Below are 21,486 nucleotides of genomic sequence, written 5' to 3' on the forward strand. Positions count from 1 at the left end.
GGACACCCTGATTACTCTTCCTAGAGTAAAACGACACTTTTTCTGCTAGATTCTTTCTTCTCGCGCAAAAATGCGTTAGATAAGCATAACTTTATTAATGTTGGAGATAAATACCGTAAACTAAATATAATTTCAGTCAGTTCATCACATCGATAATTTTTTAATAATATTGTAATAACATTGTTACATTATGGCAACATGGGTACAATGTATGCTTGTTTGATTATTATATTTGATTTTATATATATAACCACGATCAAAGTAATGGTGCGATTTAAGAGACTAAAGCATTTTGTAAAACTTTGTTTATTTTACAAATAAGAGTACAAAGTTATTTGAACTTTGCTAATTTAAATTTAATAATATTGTGATCATTACAAATTATTGAAATTTTGATTATTTATTTTACCTTTTTTGCAATTGAGCTACAAAATGTGTTGAAAAATAGCAACAAAGTTACCATTTTTCTAAAAATATTAATCACAAAATTTCTATTGTTCTTAACGTGTTGAGTTTAACAGAGGATAATGATAATGTTATGTAGTTACCACATAATCCTGCAAAGAGTGTACAAGTACTGTAGTTGAATTTATACGCAAGGTGGTGCGATTTAGGAGCCGGTGCGATATCGGCAAGCTTACCCTATGTTTGTCCATATTTGAACAAGAAATTTAGTTGATTTAATTAAATTTTATTTTATTAAACCAAATGGATTTCTTGTTGTACATATACATATATCTATTTGAATTCAACGACATTTACGAAAATTGATTTTTTTTTCGATTGTCAAGCCGCCATATTTGCCATTTTGAATTTTGAATTTTTGATATCAAATTTAAATTCAGTGAACCTAAAAACTTCTTGTACAAGTCTTTGGCTTGTATATTTTTAACCCTTAATGATCACTGGTGATCTTTATGACCTCAACAAAAGTTTCGGCTAAACTTTCTATACGTTATTTCTTTTAATTCAGGAATTTTTTCAGTAATTTGTTATGTTGGAATTAAAATTTAACATAACATGAAATTGATTTACACTATTTGAAAAATATTCAGTAATTTTTTTTACTTAATCAACAGTTTGGGCGCGGAAATCCTACAAAGGTAGAGTTATTTTGACCCCATGTGATTGTTACTTTACTGAATTATAACCGAAACTTCACCTTCGCGTGTAATAAAATTGACTCTGAATCCCTTTTTTTATTTCTCTTTTAATTCACAGATGATAAATTACAAATAGAAATAGAAATAATTGCTAACATAAATAATACAAAGTAATTACTAACATAATTATTATTATTATTATTGTTGTTTATTTATTTATTTTAATCTTTAAATGGCCGCCTGGCGATCAAATTGACTTAGGCACACAAATGTTTTTTCCTTTCGTTTTTGTTTGTGACTAACCGTTTTATTAACTTCTCTCAGTATTTTCTTTTTACACCGTATTATTAGTCTTGACTTGATTCACATAGCAACAATAACGCTCGAATGTTTTAGCTATAAATAGCAATTTTATTTCTTGGGTCAATTTGATCCTCAGACGACCATACTTAACGTTCTGTGCAATTTGATGTATTGCTTAAGTTTATCTTTAGTTTTCAGTTTTTTTTTAGTTTATTTTATAAGTATAAACATATATTTTATTTTATAAATTAATAATTTTTATTTTTAAGAAACAAATTTTATTTTTAAGAAACAAATAATAATTGCTATTGTATTATTAATTATTTTTTAATAATAAAAATGTTTATTAATGTTTTCAATTTTTTTTTAATTGAAAATAATAAACATTTTTATATGTAATAATATGCTTTAAAAAATTAATATACAACGATGCAAGTATATATTTACAAGGATAGTACTTTTCAAATTATTATTGATTTTAATAACAATCAAGTTATTTGATAATACTCATATATTATGTGTGTGTTTATACTTTTACTTTGAAGTGCAATAATTGAAATTTATTTGATCATTTTAAGCGATAGCATTATCAATTAACTTGAAAGCTATGAATTTATCAGTTAAAATGCTACATAAAAGAATATTTTGAAAAATATAAGTTTTTCTATTTCTATTGCTTGTAAATCTCATGTTGAAAATATGTGTTAGTTTTATAATTACTTATAAATAAAAACAAAAAACTTTATTTATATGTAAAATATAATTAAATTCAAAGTTTTTATACACGCTAACAACAGTGTTTGACTCGCATTAGTCCTCCCTCTTGATTTGTTAAATCTCGTGAGTTCTCTCTGAGTTTTCCTAAATTAAAAGTGTAGGTTAAATTGACCCGTACGCGATTGTTTATCTCATAAAAAATTACGCGTTTGCTTAAGTATTAAATTATTACATAATTATTTTTTTTAAATCGTAATCTTTAAGTTATTTAAAATTATTTGTCATAAAGCTTAATATGACTATGTAATATTGCAACTCCTGCATTTCTTGTTTAAAAATTACATGCTACAGTCTACTTAGCAGATGCATTAACCATTAGTAAATTAGTAATTAAGTAAATTAAAAAGAATGATTTACTGTAGAGGGTGAGAAACCAATATAGTTCTAAAACAATGTTATATTTCGAAACAAGAAATTCAATAAATTATAATGAATCTTATTTAAAGAAAAATTGTAAAATTTTAAAAATAAATCCCCTCTTATAGTTCAATTAAATTAAGATGTTATAATTTTTAAAAATTAAATTAAATAAGATAATTACAATGTGAATCAAATAAATTTGATATTCTATTTGTAAATTTTTATATGAAAGTAATTTTATTTTTTATAGCGATATATATTTTTTTTTATTATTTAAATAAATTTTTATGAAACTTAGAAAAAAGTTAATAAATTAAAGTTTATGTGTATTAATATTTAATAATTGGTTAAAATAAAAATAAATTCATTTAAAATAAACTGTGGTAAATTAAAAGTTGCTAATTTTTTAACTTTTATCTTTTTAACTGATTTCTATCTTTAATTATGGGTTTTTTTGTAATTATCAAATTAGATCATTTTTTATCAATATTAATAAAGTGTGATGTTTAATTTTTTTAATTAGAGAAATAAGACGGCGTCGCTTTAGAAGACCTATATCGGCGACTTCTTTCTAGTTATTTTTGAAGATAACTTCATAAAAGATGCAGAAAAAAAGAGAGTCGCAAAAAATAGAAAGTGCAAGTCATATTACTAATTTACTAATGATTTATACGTGTACTGAGTAGACTGTACCCTGTAATTTTTAGACCTGAAGAATTGTAATATTATCTATTCACATCAGGCTTTGATAAATAATATTTAAATAACTTAGAGTTTACGATCTTTAAAAAAATAATTACGTAGTAATTTAAAATAAATCAATAACAGTAATAAAATGTTAATAATAATAAATATTATTATATATATGTTAATAATTATTTCTAAAAATTACAAAACAGATGTAAAAAAGATTATTATTTATTATTTTTTCAAAGTTTATATTTTTTGCGTGATCATGAATGAGTACGATTAAAAGAGTAATTGTTTAATCACAGTGATACAGCATGTAGGGAAAATTTTTTTGTAATTATGTAGACGGCTGATGAAGACCAAGTGAGGTCGAAACGTTCCGTTAAAAGTATGTTTCAATACTAGGAATTAATTATTGTAATGGAAAAAAACAATTTAGCTCGTTTTGACCTTTGTTCATTCATTATTATAAAAAGAGAATTCAGAGCTCATTTTATTACACGCGAAGAGTCTCTTCTTTCTCATCCCACAAATTATTATAGCTACATAATTTTTTCAACCAAGTCCGTTAAACAAGTTTGATGTCATCTTTAAATTGGTCGTTAATGGCTCTGGTCTTTTTTATATTCGCCGCACGGTTGATATTCGTGTGGCGGAGCTTTTATTAACCATATTTTTAATATGAAATGTTTATACAGTCCATCTTGCTTTTTTTTTGCCCGTGATAAAAATGATTTATCAAGAGACGATAAACAGTCGCCACACAATGCATAAGCTGCAAGCGACGTTTGCGACATTTGAAGCTCGCTTTGTAATTTCAACGACTTTCGATTATGACTTCCAGCTGAGTCGTATGTAAATAAAATCTGTCAGAGATCCACACGGCGGTTGGAACTCATTGTAGTTATCGTCATCATCGTCATTCGCACATGATCGTCGTTCGCGCGACGATTATCGAAGTCCGCGCGTCCGATCATCGAAGTCACGAGGCGATCTCGCTTTCAATGAGCTTAATCATGCACGCGACGTCTCGTGACGATGAATCACCGTCTCGGTGAAGCGTTGAGCACCATGGAGGTACCATGTCCTTGCTCCCCATACGGAATTTCGCTGATCTAATTGTACGATTCCAAAAAGAAACATAACGAACGTCCTCGTAAAAAGAGCGTGCATTGCACGCTCATTATCGCAAAGCGCGAAATTATATAGTTCTATTTGTAATAAATATTTTTGAAATGGGAAAGTAGATAAAAACTTTTATAACGCTAATTGTTTACACGAAATAAGTTCTAAAAAGATGCTCTAACTTTTTCACGTAATATAAACAACTTGATTAAATTTTAGAATAAGTTTATAATTAATATATAGGCATTTTTGAATTAAATACATTTTTTTTAAACGTGCAGTGTTCTTTAAATAATTTTCTAAAATAGAATTGAGTCTTATGAGAAGAAAAATTTTAAGTAATTATTTTCGTATAAAAGTACGAAATGTTTATGAAATATACTCTCTTTAAACATGACGTCATAATGAAGAAAATGTGGCAATGACGCTTGTCATTTAAATCATTATTACACTGAGAAAAAAAATTTACTAATAATAAGATGAAACAACCGCGTTCACAGTCATATACAAACACAGAGCTTATTAAAATTAAAGAAAATATACTAAAAAAAAAAGAAAAAGTAAACATTCTAACTGTAAACACATTTTTTAAACAATGAGTAATTTAAGGCCGTGAACGAGCTATTTTTTGGTTGTGCGAATTATAATTTACTTTATTCTTACAGTCAAGATCACAAAATTGGCAGGACGTTTCGGACTTTTGTACTTTTTCAGCCGCATTAATTTACATTTCTTTTAAGTCGAATTACTTGTCATACGTTTTACATTTTTTAAAATTATATTAATTTTTTATTTTCAGTGTGTAAACAGTTCTTTTTTAATTTTTTCCACATCACTATTATGAAGAAAATATTTTTAAATGACAAATTAATTTTTATTACTTAAATTTTGTTTATTGCTTTGAAGTGGCAATGTTAAAAAAAACTTTGTTGAAAGATATATATAAATAAAGTAATGTAGACTTTTTTCCATTTTTTTCTAAGCTAGACAATTTGTTAACTTTGTACTCAAGACGAAATGTAGTGTGTGATGTAATATTTTTTTAATAACAAGAACGATTGAGGGGAGTTGAGGCGTGGATGATTAAAAAGAAAGGCGCAATGAAATAATTCGATGTCGCGCGCGTAATAATTGTGACGATTATTTGAAATGCGGCATGTTAATTGCATCAATTAAGTGCTATCGCTATAACGAGTCATCGTCGATATGATATTATTATGAAGAGAGAGAGAGAGAGAGAGAGAGAGAAAGAGAGAGAATGTTTGTGTCTGCCATAACGTTCCATCAGAATTAATAGAATGGAATTAGCATTATTTTTTTGTAACTCATTAATATCTCAGAAATTTGTTTTCAATCTACCAACTGTGAAAAAAATTTAATGGGAGACTAACACGGGACGAAGATTGCACGCCAATAATACGATCAGAGTGATTGATCGAAACGTTCTAAATTTTTGACTTATACAATACAATCTCGGATCGATTCGAAGAATTGATTTCTCTCGATAAAAAAATAACCGAGCAGTTACAGAGGCTGCGAGAGAGAACAGTCGAGGAGAGAAAGAGAGGATAGGCCTCGGGAGGCTCTTTTTCATTCTGCTTTTGCCCGTGGAATTTTCCACGAGAGGAGGTTTTATGGAGCCGCTCTTGTCGGCGGTTACAAAAGGAACGCGCGACCTGTTTCTTTCTATCCAAGAAGCGAAATGTCGCCCGGAGCAGTGCACCACGTGCATGCACACATGGAACGTGACACAACGTGCACGCATGCACGCTGTGCAAAGTGTATTGTAGCGTATAGCGGCAGTTTTCTTTCTGAATATCCTTAAGGAGGAATACTGATTTTTTTTCTTTTTTTTTCAAATTTTCGCTACCTATGGTTGGCAAAAGACGAAAAGTTTCACCGAGATTGTTTCGAATCGATTATTACTTCAGTTCTTAGTAATTGCAATTTGATATCAATTATTTACGATACAATATGATACCAACTTTTACTCATCAGTTTTTTATTAATCAAACTTGGTTTAAAGCGACACAAAGTAAAAAATTTTGTATCAAGTCTAATACATCTCATATATTCCAAACGCTCTACCTCAATGTTTGTATTAATTTGATGTAAAATGAATATGTTAAAAAGTAACATAAATACTCGTATTATATAAATTATTAAAACAAAAATTGTAACACTTTGATAAGGGAAAGGAAAAAGTTATGAAATATTATTTTGTTTTATATAATAAATATTGTAGATATTTACGTGACATAACTATCCATATATAACAAATTTATTAGCAATAGATTAATCATTATACTAAAAGTTTTCAGTATAATTTGGAAGTATAAATTATAAATGCATATTTTCTTCACTAAAAATATTTATATTAAATTAACATATACATTTTATTTATCTTAGAATTTATCTCTTGAAAGTATTTTATTTTTCAGTTTTAATTATTTGTTTATTTACTCATAAATTGTTATTTTAACACAAAACATATTGACTATCGACTTGAAATATTAAAATAACAAAATTATGTTAAATTAACATTCGCGTATCTTCAAAATTTTGCACAAAAATTTTCATAAGGACAAATACAAAATGTTTTTTTACCGTGTAACAGTATAATTTGACATCAACTTTTGTTTATAATGATAAGTTTTTTATTAATCAAACACTTCGAGCGCATAGTTGTCCGTCATTAATTACATAGGTCCACCACAAATTTTGGGTCATAAAACTTTTCTGTTGTAGTTGTTTTTAATGTATCATTGCTTGCTGAACACGATTTCGTTGTCAAAATTTGGGTATTATTTTTGAATACCAATTTCTTTTATTATTTCACATAGAGACAATCAAATGTGTAATAGAGAGAAAATAGAAAATAATTTATTTCATATTTAAATTCAGATAATGATTCGTAGCAAATTTCTGTCAGTCACTATCCATTAATAATAGGTTTCGCCGCATAAATTCGGATGTATGGGGACGAAGTGTGATGGATGTAAATCAGGAGGTTTGTTCGCGTCGCATGCTCCAAGAGCACGTGGATCACTTCAATCACTTTTATCACCAATCGCAGCATTAGAACTAATGCTGTGATTGGTGATAAACCTAAGGTTCCGTGAAACCGGGTCAAAAACCTCCGTGCCGTAGTCCTTTTCGCTTATGTAACCTTGTCCTACAAAAGCGACGCAAGGGGGAAAACACAGCTCCTTTCTCTCGCAAGAAATCGTTTTGTATCTTGAAAGATCCTCCCGCGTCGCTTGACATCGTCCGGTCGCAATATTCGTAGGAGAATATTTCTAGGTGAAATATCTTAAGTGGATGTGCTATTAGAAGAGACAAATTAGAGGGAAGTTGGAGCGAAGAATATTACTCCTCCGAGAAATATGATCTTTACAAGTTATTATTGTCGAATCAATACTCCCTTTTAATATACTTATACGTGATATATCTCAAGTGTGTCAGAAACGTCGGTATGCCATTAAATGTGCAGCATTTATATATATATTTATAAGATATAACACTAACAATGTTTCTCAACATCAAATTGATATCTACGACAATATTGGATCTGTGCATATTTTAGCTCATAAATCGAATAATTTAATAATTCGAGTTTGGTCGTAAACCTTGACTACTCGCGTGAAACGTACATACCTAATGTGTATTAAGTTATTTATTATCTTTTTTTTTTGCTAAGTTAAATGCTCGATCATATCAAATTGTCCATCTTTCTCTCTCTTTTTTCTCTCTATCGTTCTCTTTTCTCGATGAAAATGTAATGCCGCGTAATATCGATTGGACGATTAAGAAAAAACTAACTTATAACTTATAAAACTGTAGATGTCACATCTCAAAGCTTTACCAAAAATTTCATAGATTGTTTCGTTATTATTACTACACGGAGAAAAAATTACTAAATTTTAATAAACGTTTATTTGAATGCTTGCAACGAAATAGTCACTGAGTGTAAATAAATATTTATTTAGTACAAGAATCACTAATATAATTTAATTAGCATTTTGTTATTGAGTAAGCATTTACGTACCGTAAGCAAATATTTCATTGCAAGTATTCAAGCAAATGTTTATTAAAATTTAGTGACTTTTTCTCAGTGTAGACCAGTGAAAATATATTAGAGTATATTTTGATTGGCCTAATAATTATATATATTTATGCATATTTTATAATTATTAAATTAATGTTTTCATGTAAAAATACGTTAGGGCATATTTTGGTTGCTTTAATTATTACGTGTGAGTATCTGTATAAAATTTGAGCACAATTCTTTTATAATAATCGGGCAAAGTGGGAACAAAGGAACAATTTTTGCTGCACGTGTTACGAATTAATTTTTACCGTCCAATAAATGGATACTATTTACATCGATCAACTCGTATGATTTAAAGATGATAATACGGGAAAAGAAATTTTATAAGAATTTTGCCCGGACGCAAAATGATGATGTGGCTAGACTAAGTAAGACACTTCTCATACTTATCTAATGAAAAATTCGATCGATCGCTTAACAACCTCTCCAGACATATTATTCTTGCATTCGCTCGATAACTGTTCAACTGTTGTTGAAATTTTAACGAGACGCGTCCGCCAGGAATGTCGCGCATTTACGTTTTGGACGTCACGGGTTCAGAATATCTACTTCTTTGAAGCCACGTGGACGGTGCAAAGTGCGAAAGGACTATTGATTGACTTCGTGTGTGTACCGATTATCATATGTTAACGAAGAAAATTAAAATCCTCCATCGTGGCTAATCTGCGCTCGCATGAGTCGCTTAGACTGTGCGGTTTTTTACCCCCATGAAGGAATTTTATTCGCCAATATAAAAACTCTTAGCAGGATAAAAGCGTAAAAATAGGCGCCGCAAAATAAGAAGACTTGACGTACATAACGTCATCGTGGCAGATGTTGCGTTTACAAAGGACCCGTCTTTTCGCCAAACAAACGACGACAAATGGAGTGCCGGCCGGTTCTCGCCGCCAGATCTTCTCATTATAATACCGCAGTGGAGATTTAAGGTGTCCTCACGCCAAGCGAGCGCGGGAAGTTGGGTGTACATATTGTCAGTGTAAATAGTACCGTTTTTAAAGACTTCAAATAGAAAGGTGGACATTTTGATAGATGGAGATATTCAGGTCGAGTAAATAATATGCTCGTGCCGTGAGATTTAAGAGATAATAATAATAACTGTGGCGCGTACAATTCAGCACATCTCGAAACCAATGTAAAGTAACATAAGGACTGTAACACACGCAAAAGTGTTGTGTACTCTTATACATAACACAATTATTTTTAACTGATCTGAAATAGAAATTCGTGTCGTTGTGAAAGAAACTTTAGATCCATATATCTATATATATTTGCACATGCCGCGTGTCTGTGCAGTCTGTTGTTCAACAATAAAGCCGATCGCCAAGTTCCTAGGACTATTGTTACGAGGTCCGTGCGGTATAAGGAGGAGTATCCAGGAATTCTACATCGGGATACGGAAGTAGAACGAAAGGTATTGTCAGTCGCAATGCGTTAATGAACGGCTTGAGATACCTTGTACACGAGAGAACGAGAGATTTATTAAGACTGAGTAATTATTACCATTGGTTATTATAACTGAGTATCGGTGATACGCTCTAAAAAACATGGGTGTGAAGTGGTATGGATTTAACGACCAAGAACAAATTACGATAACGTCAAAATGTTTACACTCAGAGAAGAGAATTCATAGTGGCAACTTTCAAAGTGACAACTATACAAGTTTTATGTCTAAAATTGCTGTACATACATAGTTCAGTAAACTATGAAATAGTTTATTGAACTGTGTACATGTATTAATAGTTGCAATAACTGTAAAATAGTTATTGCAACTATTGATGCATGTACACAGTTATTTTATAGTTATTGCAACTAAAAGTTCAATAGTTTGTGTCAGCACGGCAGCAATATTTGTGCAACTATTAGTTTACAGCGAATAGCACCTCGACTATAATTACATAGCTGAATAGACTTTACTACAAATAAGTTGTGACAATTATATACTTTCACTTTACGTATGATCGATTAAGTTTACGACTGAAATAACTACGATAACAGTGGCACAGTGGTGTAGAAACCTAAGTACTAGGAATGCGAACGAGAATAGATTTCGAGTTCGATTCTTAGTCGGTTTAATTTTTTCGTCACCTACACTATAAAAAATAGTTGTAATTACTATGTTATGTAGTATATTACAACTATTTTTATTAGTTCTCTTAACCATTAACTTAATTGCAATAGCTATAATATAGTTTACTTAATTATATATTATAATTCTATTAACAAGATTTTTATGGTTGTCACCTTATAGTTGCCACCACTACAATTTTTTCTCTCAGTTTGCATCACTATTTTTCTTCAGTTTATCCAACAATTTTACTACATGTGGTAAATACTGTACTTTCTTAGTTTACGTAATTTATTAACTTTGTAATATTTAGTTGAGGTGCAATTTGTTCACAAATTGAGTTGCTGATATAACTTTTTTCTCTGAGTGCATATAAACCCCATCATGGAGTGCAACTTGTATAGACACCATCATTCTTTTAGAGTGTATGCATGTAATAAATCGCGAATGTAATGTATGCACTGCGACCTCACAATCGCATTATGAGACGCATAAAAGGAACAATTTTTAATTTAATGTTGATGCAATCGTTGTTACATAATTGCGGTAAAACAAGGATGAAAATTACGTGTCAACCGGTGCGACAGACTAAATTATGTTGATTGCCGATACGAGCGTGTCAAGAAACGGAGGGAAAAGTGTCGGGTGTGTCGGTTACATCATCGCATTGCAACGCGTAACCGAAGACGGATAGGAAGATCCGTTGACTGCGCTTCGAGGCGCGATTTCCAAGGCATCGTGATAAATTGTTAAGCAAATAGTTACATATATATATATATTTATATACGAGGTGATAAGCTATATAAAGGAAATGCGTGTAAGACATTCATCAATAGTACAGAAGTTTTGGAAACTAAATTTTGAGAGGAAATCGTCGAACGAAAGTATACACCCAAGCAAAACAAAAAGTCTTAAAAAAAAAAAAAAATAGCAAAATGATTGTTTAAAGTCATTTTTCAATCAATCGCGATTCATTTTAATGTCATTTTAACGTTATCGTGACTCGTTTTGCTTAGATATTTGCGTAAATTAAATATGTAGTTTTGATTCTAATTCGAAATAAATACAACTCAAAACAGGGGGGATTCGGACTGTACGAGAGTATCGGTACCCTTGACAGAACTCTATCGCGATGTCCGAGGTATTTGCGAGTACGAAGATGGTGTTAGAGCTACCGGTAGTCATCGGTCACTCGCGACAAGGTATATCTCATTTTGACGTCGGCCGCAGCCATGCCGTTCAAGAGCTCCTCGCGATCGTTAGTCCGCGAACGAGTGCTCGCGAGATCACTATCCTGTCGTTTCTTCCCGGCTTGCGTTTCGAAAATTCTCTCGTCTCTGCTGCGAGATCCTGCCGTTGGCTCCATCCACATATCACGAATCGTATTGGAACGTTGAACAATTTCGTTGGTAACTCTCGTAGCTTATACACAATTATACGATTTATCTTGGCTGCGTTCCGATGCTCTCTGCCAATACTGAAAATCTATAACGTTCATGTAACATATATTATATTGATCTTTAGTAGTCGCAGTGTATATTGGAACGCGTGACCTTTCAGGCACACAGATGCACAAGTGTCTTTTACCATTAAACGAAATCGACATTCTGAATGTTGTAATCTTTCAAGTGAATCTGCTAGTGCCAAAGCTACTCTGTCCCGTTGTCCTGATCATAATCGTGTCGACGTGGTATTTCAGCAGCCAACAGAACGGAGCTGCCATCACAGCGATTACTCCACATGTGGACATCGCCGTCGCGACTCAGGATCGGCCGGGCACCTAGAAAAAAGACACAGCCTTAAGCTGCACCATCAGCTGCCGCGGCCGGTGAAGAATGGAGAATACCGATGGATCCAGAAGGAAGCTCTCCTTCCTCGGCTTCGGCAAGCGAGTATCGGTGAGTGTTCGACAAATAATTAATACATAGAGAGTAAAACGAATTAGCTCGTAGCAAGACACTCCGGGAATAGATCGATGAAAAATCCGTCTAGGCTTATATGCTCACGGCATATCAGCGACTTAACGATGTATCGGATGATCTAATAGCAATACGTTTGCAAACGATATTCCATATCAGGATTGGTATGCACTCGAACTATCGCGATAAATGCATATCGCATTACGTCAATGACATAATATCTCGTTTATCTGTGTAAGTGTGCAACCACCGCAGCTATCGCATTCTTCAAATTCTCGAGTCTAAAAATATTTCATATTGATTAACACAAAATGCTAATGCTACAGATTTGTTGCGCGTCGAATATTTATTTCTTTATCTCGTTTCTCTTTATTCTTCAGTGTTTTTTTTTTTTTTTTTGTAAGAAGTTGATTGAAAAATGCTTATCGCCACTTTTAACCTTAGGTTACTACCCTCGATTTTTGTCTACATCGTTATTGCCATTGGGAGACAGAGACAACTTTTATCTGTTCATATCTCAGGCAAACATTACTTTCTATCTCTTTTGTTAAAAATATCTTTTTTGCATAAGAGCATTTATTTGAAATTATAAAGAAAAAATTATAAAAGTTTAAAAAGATCCTAAAATGATGAAATTATCGACATTACAGGTTCGAACTTTCTTCGAATTGATTTTACAGAATTGAAAACCCTCTTACATGTTTAAAGTACATACAAAAATAAATACCTCAATTTAAACTTAAAATGATATTAAAATTGCCAGTTTTACTGATTGAACAGAAACTTTCACATACGATTTACAATACATACATACAGAACGGGCTTTAGACGTTATTTAGACGTACGAGACAACAAAAAAATGCGTTCTTTAATCATAAAATATGTTTCTGTTAATAAGGCATATAAAATTTAGTAAGAAATATTAGTAATATTTAATATATCAATATTAATATATAATAGATATAATCACGTGTACATATATATACAAATATATGTACATGTAGGGTAAGGTTGCCGATATCGCACCATCTTGCGTATAAATTCAACTACAGTACTTGTATACTCTTTGCAGGATTATTTGAGAACTATATAACATTATTATTATCCTTTATTGAATTCAACAAGTTAAAAACAATAGAAATTTTGTAATTAACATTTTTAGAAAAATAGTAACTTTGTTGCTATTTTTCAACACATTTCGTAGCTTGATTGCAAAAAAAGGTAAAATAAATAATTAAAATTTCGATAATTTGTAATGATCACAATATTATTAAAATTAGATTAGCAAAGTTCAAATAACTTTGTACTCTTATTTGTAAATTAAATAAATAAAGTTTCACAAAATGCTTTAGTCTCTTAAATCGCACCATGCCTTAGTTTCCTAAATCGCACCATTGCTTTGATCATGGCTATATATATAAAATCAAATATAATAATCATACAAGCATATATTTTAACAATATTGCCTAATGTAACAATGTTATTACAATATTATTGAAAAATTATCGAAATCATGACATTGACTGAAATTATATTTAGTTTACGGTATTTATCTCCAACATTAATAAAGTTATACTTATCTAACGCATTTTTGTACGAAAAGAAAGAATCTAGCAGAAAAAGTGTCGTTTTACTCTAGGAAGAGTAATATTAACCTGTGGTGCGATTTAGGAGACCAGTTGCCTAAATTGCACTATTTAAACGCTTCTTATAAATCGTCATTTAAAAATTTATAACAATACATAAAATTCTGAAAAAAAATAAATATAAGAGGAGAAATGTTGTACTTTATTATGACGTAAAAAAATTAAAAATATTCCTCATAATTCCTTAGTTATAAGCCTTTATGTCAAAAGTAATGCGATTTCGGCAATCTTACCCTATATTACAAAGAAACGAAACGTAATTATTAAAATCACACTGTATACATTTTACATATATAAAATTAACTTGTGATTAATTTGCAGAACATGTATCTTTTATTAAAAATAATACTTTTCGTGTTCTGATAATATCTTTACATAGAGGAGAAGAGGGTAATATGGCACCCATTTTCATTTTATTGAATGATTTTATTTATAATTAATATTTTCTATTGAAACTTGAACGATTACATTTGTCAAAGTGTTGTTTGACAGATTCTAGGCTCAAATTAATGAGATATTTATTATTTAAGACGTGATTTTAGAAAATCCAATGCCCTGCATAATCGGTGGCAGAAAAAAAAGTGGTGTAATATGGCTATCCATAAAAATAATTTAAAAAATATAGTTTGATTTTAATCAGTGTCTTGTTTTAAAATTATATATTTTTAATTTTCCATTGTTTAGAATTTTCTTGATTTAGAATTCTCCTGCGTTCAGAAACTTCAGAAATACCATTAGAAATTTAGTTAGAAATATCATTTTATCCCTGTTTAATATGAAACAACATAAAATGATGTCTTTAATGTTTCTAGACACCGCTTTCTAGAATGACGATTGATTTATCGGAGAAATATTTCGATAAAAATTTTGCTCATATTAATGAAATTCCATGTTCTTGTTTTAACTTTGTATAACTAGAAATGTGTATAGCCGAATAAAAAAGTAAATAACAAAAAAATTAAATAAATTGTAAGACGTGGGACTCGTGAAAAAATACTCAAGTGTATGTATATTCATGTGATAATATACTCAAGTTTAAGAATAATGAGGAAGTATGAGTAATTAAAGGTTGAAGGTGTACCTTGAAAAAGTTTAGAAAGTAACAATGCCTTATAACAATTGTCACTTATGATGTATTGTCATATTAGCATCACTAAAGACGACGAACTACTAAATGAATAACTCCAGAAGCGAATATAACTCTACCAAAACTACAATTGTTAGAATACATTACCTACTAATAGCGGAGATAATAGCGGTAACCATATTGTCGACAGTAGTCATAATACCCTTTTCTCCTCTATTTTATTTTCAGTTATAAGAATTTCTATATTCGATAACTTTTTCTGACTCAATAATAGGGTTTGATAAATTAATATATTTTTTTAACTAAATTAAGTTAATGTTAATGGTCTATAAAATTAATTTAATTACGTTAAAAGTTACAAAATGAACAAAAGTTAACTAGTTAAAAGTTACATTAAGATTAAATTAACTTAAGTTAAATTAAAAGGTAATTTTGAAAAACATTATTTATATTAAATTAGAAATTCGAATTATATTTGTATTATAAAGTTTTTAAAATTATAATAGATTACTCAAAATAATTATATTAATATGGATCTTTAAAAGGTATAATTTATAATCATTATAATCATCATTATATGACATGATAAAAGTATATTGGTTTTTTATGTGAAAATATATTTTTTTTAATAATTTCTTTCATTTACATAAATAAATTTTTAACTTGGAAAAAAATTAATAAATGAAAGTTTATGTATATAAAAAATAATTAGTTAAAGTTAAAAATAAATGATTTAAAATTAACTAATTGTAAGTTCAATTAAAACTTATCGACTTTTTAACTATTTAGTTACGACAATTTTTTTCAATAATGTTTTAAAGGTTTTAAATAACATTTTATTCAATTTGCTAAAACTTCTTACACATAAAACTACTGTTATTGGAATAGGTAAAAATATTTTTGATATTATAAGTTTGGATAAGATTTGATTAAAGAGTAATTATGAATTAATTTTAAAACTAAATATAAATTAATGCCGTGAGAGCCAACACAAGACGTTGGTGTGAAAACAATGTTTTTTGTAACCGTTCGTTCTATCTACATCGTTGTTACTTTGTACATCCGCCTCGTTATGACTATTCAAAGAACTTTGTACAATGACGCGGACCGTAATGTATCACATTGGCTACAATTGTATTGCATTATTTTCAATTTTTATACTTGTTAATTTTTGTACTTGCGCCACAAGCCTGATTATCAACCATTGCATGTGGAATGAAGTAATAATTTTACACTGAGACTGATTCAAACCAAAGGATCGTAACGTCTGTAATAATAATTGCTTGTTAATTACATTAATTCTTACACGAACATTTTGTGTTGGCTCTCACGGCATTAATTTATATTTTGATTTACTTTTTCAGATCCTTTCCTGTTTTAATTTTAATTTTAAAACCTTTAAAATTAAAGATAGAAACTAACTTTATATTAAGAAGAATTTGTACCGCAATATTAAAATGATATTTCTAATGAAATTTTTAATGGCATTTCTAAAGTTTCTGAACGTAAAAAAATTCAATATCAGGAAAATTCTAAATAATAAAAAATAAAAAATATATAAATTTGTAACAAAGTATTGCGTTTCCTTTAAACTAAACAATTTTTTTTAAATTATTTTTATGGATAGCCATATTACAATCACTTTTTTTTCCTCCGATTATGCAGTGCATTAGATTTTTGTAAATTACGTCCTAAATAATAAATATTTCATTACTTTAATTCTAGAATCAGTCAAACAACACTTTGACGAATACAATCGTTCAAATTTTAATAAAAAATATTAATTATAAATACAATTATCCAAGAAAATGAAATTGGATCCCTTATTACCCTTGTCACCTTTATTACTTAATCGTAGAGGAGAAGAGGGTATTATAGCTACTGTTGACAATATGGTTACTCCTACTATCTCCGTTATTAGGTGACGTATTCTAACAATTGCTTCTAGAGTTATTCATTTATTAGCCCGCCACTTTTTAGTGTTGCTAATATGACAATACATAATAAGTGACAATTGTTATAAGTCATTATTACTTTTGAGTACTTCTAAACTTTTTCAAGGTACTTCTTTAACCTTTAATTAATAATACTTTTTCATTATTCTTAAACTGGAGTGTATTATCACACGAATGTACATACACTTAAGTGTTTTTTTGTTATTTATTTATTTATTCTTTTTATTCGGTTATACACATTTTGAGTTATACAAAGTTAAAGCAATAACATGGAATTTTATTAATATGGTTTTTTAAGCGAAATTTTTATATCGAAATATTTCTTCGATAAATCGATTGTCATTCTAGAGAGCGGTGTCTAGAAACCAGATATCTTGCCCGAAATAAAATTTGGTCAAGTTACGGTTACGGTCAGAGATTATTTTCAATTTTTGGTTTTGATTACGGTTATGTTATTGATAACGGTACGGTAACCGTTTTGATTTCAGTCTTTTTCGGTTACGATTACGGTTATAAATGTACAATTATCTATTGTAAAATTTAATAATGTATAAAAATGATAATGTATAAAAATAATACACGTATAAATATTATAAAAAATTCCTGTTTACTAGAAACTACACTTTTTTAATATAAAAATATAACATCGTTTAAAAATCAATAGAAGTTCCTTGTCTTTTAAAAACTTTTTTTTTGGTTTCTGTTTTACTTTATTCTTAGCAACTTGCAGCATTAATTGTTGTTTTTTTTTTGTTTAATGTTTCTCTATAAAATAACATATTAATCTTACTCAAATTATGATAATAAAACCAAAGAAATAAAAAAGTAACCCTCCGTAGACACTTTGTAATATCGCTATTTATCAAAAACCTATAAGTAAATATCTACGGTCTTAAAAGTTCAATTAAAATTGTCAAACTTTTTTGGTACTCTAAAAGAGCCAGAAAAATTGAAATATAATTTCAGCTTTAAAAATTTAGTTTTAACATTACAAAGATCTTATTCTGTCATATTTATTTTATGTTCACTAATTGAAGGAAAAATTAATCTTTAAAATCAACTACATATCTATGGAGCGTTAAAAATAATTAAAAATTAGATGAAATATAGATGCCGTGTATCTTTTTCTGTTATTTTTATCTCGTAGAGAGAGAAGTCTACACTGCGTGCACTTTTTCTGCTTTTTTTACCTGATTTTCAGTATGATCTTTAACAGCATTTTAAAAAATTTGACCGAAAATCTGACCGAAAATTTGATCGAAAAAACCGGAAAAATATTTTCTGTTAGGTTACGGTTACGGTCAATTACCCTGAACAATATTTTGGTTTTGATTTTGGTTTTGGTCATAAAAAAACGGTTAGGATACTGTTTTGGTTTTGGTCCGGTCAGAGTCCCTGCTAGAAACATTAAAGACATCATTTTATGCTTGTTGTTTCATGTTAAATAAGGATAAAATAATATTTTTAACAAAATTTCTAATGGTATTTCTAAAGTTTTTAAGCACAGGAAAATTCTAAATCAAAAAAATTCTAAACAATGGAAAATTAAAAATATATAATTTTAAAACAAGACACTGTTTCTTTAAAACCAAACTATATTTTTTAAATTATTTTTATGGCTAGCCATATTACACCATTTTTTTTCTGCCACCGATTATGCAGGGCATTGGAATTTTTAAAATCACGTCTTAAATAATAAATATCTCATTAATTTGAGCCTAGAATCTGTCAAACAATATTTTGACGAAAGTAATTGTTCAAATTTTGATAGAAAATATTAATTATAAACAAAATTATTTAATAAAATAAAAATGGGTGCCATATTACCTTCTTCTTCTTTAATATTATCATAAAATAATATCAATGTTAAAGGCCAGGTACAAGCAAACTAAAGATGCAAATAATTCAATTAATTAAACACGTTGATGGTACATAATACTAATAACAAAAAATATATGTATATATAAGTTACTTTTTCGGCTCATGCGGAGAGTAAGCTGTTTGAGTTCAACATATAGACTCTCGATGCAACATTACATAGTCCTTTCAATTTTCTGAGTGACCAATGTGTAAATTCCATATTGTGCGTTTTTTAAGTGGCTTAGCTTCCAAATTCCCATTTTTGTTAAATGTAAAGTCCAAATTTGACAGATTATAATCAATTTAATTTGTTTTGTTGGTGTTGTTTTAAGCTAAAAAAATTAAATTACAATATTTGTATAAATTGATTCTAAAAATTATTGTACAAAGAAAAAGAAAATGTTATAATTTTTTTGAAGTCATTATCAACGATGGTTAATAATTAACGAAATTAATATGCTAATATAACATTGCTATCAAGTAGTGGTCATAAGACGGCAAACTTGATAAAAACCTTTTTAAATTTACGTAGCACTGGTTGTATACGACAACGAGAACAAAACAATGGCGAGCCGTGTGGTCATCTCCATAATGTCTAACAAGGTTGTTCAGCCAGATGGACATGAGTTAAATCATGCAGGAAGCTGTGACCGCGTGTGATTCGCATATCCTTTGTTTCATTACCTAATTTTTATATTTATTTTCAACTAGATTATTTCTATCTCCTGAAATTATTATTTCCAATTTTATCTAACAAATTAAAATAAATATTATTTAAAAATTTTGTGTCGTTATTAGCATTAGTATTAGCATATTTTTGGGGGATTTTATGTGGATTATTAGAAAAAATTAATTTTTTATGTAACACAAAATTTGTTAAAAGTATAGGAATTTTCTGTTATTGAAGACAAACTTGAAAATTTCAAGTGTTTTCTAAAGGCACATACAATCTGTTATTTTCTAGTCCAATTTGCTTCAGGACACTTTGTTTTAGTCTGATCTGTAATAAGTGTAGCAAGCTTTAAACCATAAAAAATCGATCAATCACAGTCAAACGTGAAAAAAAGAATTGAATTGATTGATCAATTTCTTACGGCTTAAGATTTCGTACACACCCAGAAAAAGGTTTTTTTTTTGAGTAAAAAAATATTTGTTTGACCCAAAGAAATTCGTGTATTGGTATACGGTTAAAGAAAAGTTTCTTTGACTTGAAGAAATTTTTTGATTGTTTTTTTTATTAGAATTAAAGAAACAATTTAGTTGTGCAACTCAAATTTTATTTAAATGAAAGAAATTTATTTTTAAAACTAGAACAATTAAATTATTTTTTACATTTTTATCAATTCTATTTTTGAATTAAATAATTATTTGTTTAAATTAAATTAGTAATTTGAACAAATAATTAATTTTCTTTTAAAAAGGTTAATAACGTTATTTCCTGAAGTCAAATAAATTTTTATTTTTCTCAAAGGTATTTTCACTTCAACTTAAAACAATCAAGTTAAAGAAACAATTTCATCAAGTTGAACGTAACTTTTCTTTGGGTGCACTTATTGTAGACCGGCAATTACAAATTGAACCTAAAATAAATCATTATAAAGACATTATAAAAATGGTAACATTAAAAACAGTAATTTTTGCATCATTTATTATTTTATCAGCATTTCGAAGCGATGCATTGTCTTTTATATCTCCAGTAAAAGATAATGCCGACAGGGCTACATAAACAAATTCGATCGTGTTTTCCCTATGTGTTATCGCTTGAATCGAACGTAAGCAGATGTAATGAGGTTTTCGAATGAGTCACGATCCGTATTGCATTCGTGCATGCGAAATGAGTTGCGCGTGGTATGTGTATACGAGGGAGCAGGGACCCGCTCTGCGAAATGGCGTGCAAATTATCGGCGTTTCATCGTAGGTTGTCTCCCTGACTTCGACGTGGACTCGTAAAAGCGGGACGACCTCGAGGACTGATTGGCCTGATTGTTGACGGTCACGGGTCAATAACCATTTGACACCGTGCGCGGTGCGCGCGGATCGCACGACACGTTGGTTAGAAACGGCGCGGCAGCACGTGACTTCGATCGGAAGGAAAGTCGCTGGGACTTCCACGTTGCAACCGCTGCACCGCTATACTCGCGTATCGCAATTCTTTATAGTATTGGAGAGCTGTTAATTCCGCGCTTGCGATGAACACCGATCGGATGTCGTCAAGAAGACGCGTACAGTTACGTAAGCTTGAGGGAAATCGAATCCAGATGCATTTATCCCCGCGAATCATGTTCCGTGCCGCATGGACCATCAGTGATCTATGTTTACAGTGACCGTACGTTCTTTATTCCAAAGGACAATCCTTTATTTTGAATAACTGTCTTTTAGATTTCTTTATTTTTGTAAAATTCAATTTTGTCATTTATGAAATTATGAAATAATTGACAAATTTAGTAGTTTAAACTGGTTTAGAATCGTGTAGGAAGAAAATCTT

General features: G+C 29.7%; 1 protein-coding gene across 3 annotated transcripts in view; it reads left to right on the top strand.

Moving 5' to 3' along the window:
• The window catches only part of LOC105198542 (band 3 anion exchange protein), a 103,764-nt gene that overhangs the window by 20,849 nt on the left and 61,429 nt on the right, over nt 1-21,486 (top strand). For 2 of the 3 annotated variants that reach the window (XM_011165277.3, XM_011165279.3), the window contains exon 2: nt 12,234-12,432. In XM_011165277.3, the coding sequence (XP_011163579.1) occupies nt 12,370-12,432 (63 nt within the window). In that variant the 5' untranslated portion in view covers nt 12,234-12,369. The remainder of the gene's footprint in view (nt 1-12,233; nt 12,433-21,486) is intronic. The other variant, XM_011165278.3, reaches the window with a different exon arrangement.

This window comes from Solenopsis invicta, chromosome 16, assembly GCF_016802725.1.
Source record: "Solenopsis invicta isolate M01_SB chromosome 16, UNIL_Sinv_3.0, whole genome shotgun sequence".
NCBI lineage: Eukaryota > Metazoa > Arthropoda > Insecta > Hymenoptera > Formicidae > Solenopsis > Solenopsis invicta.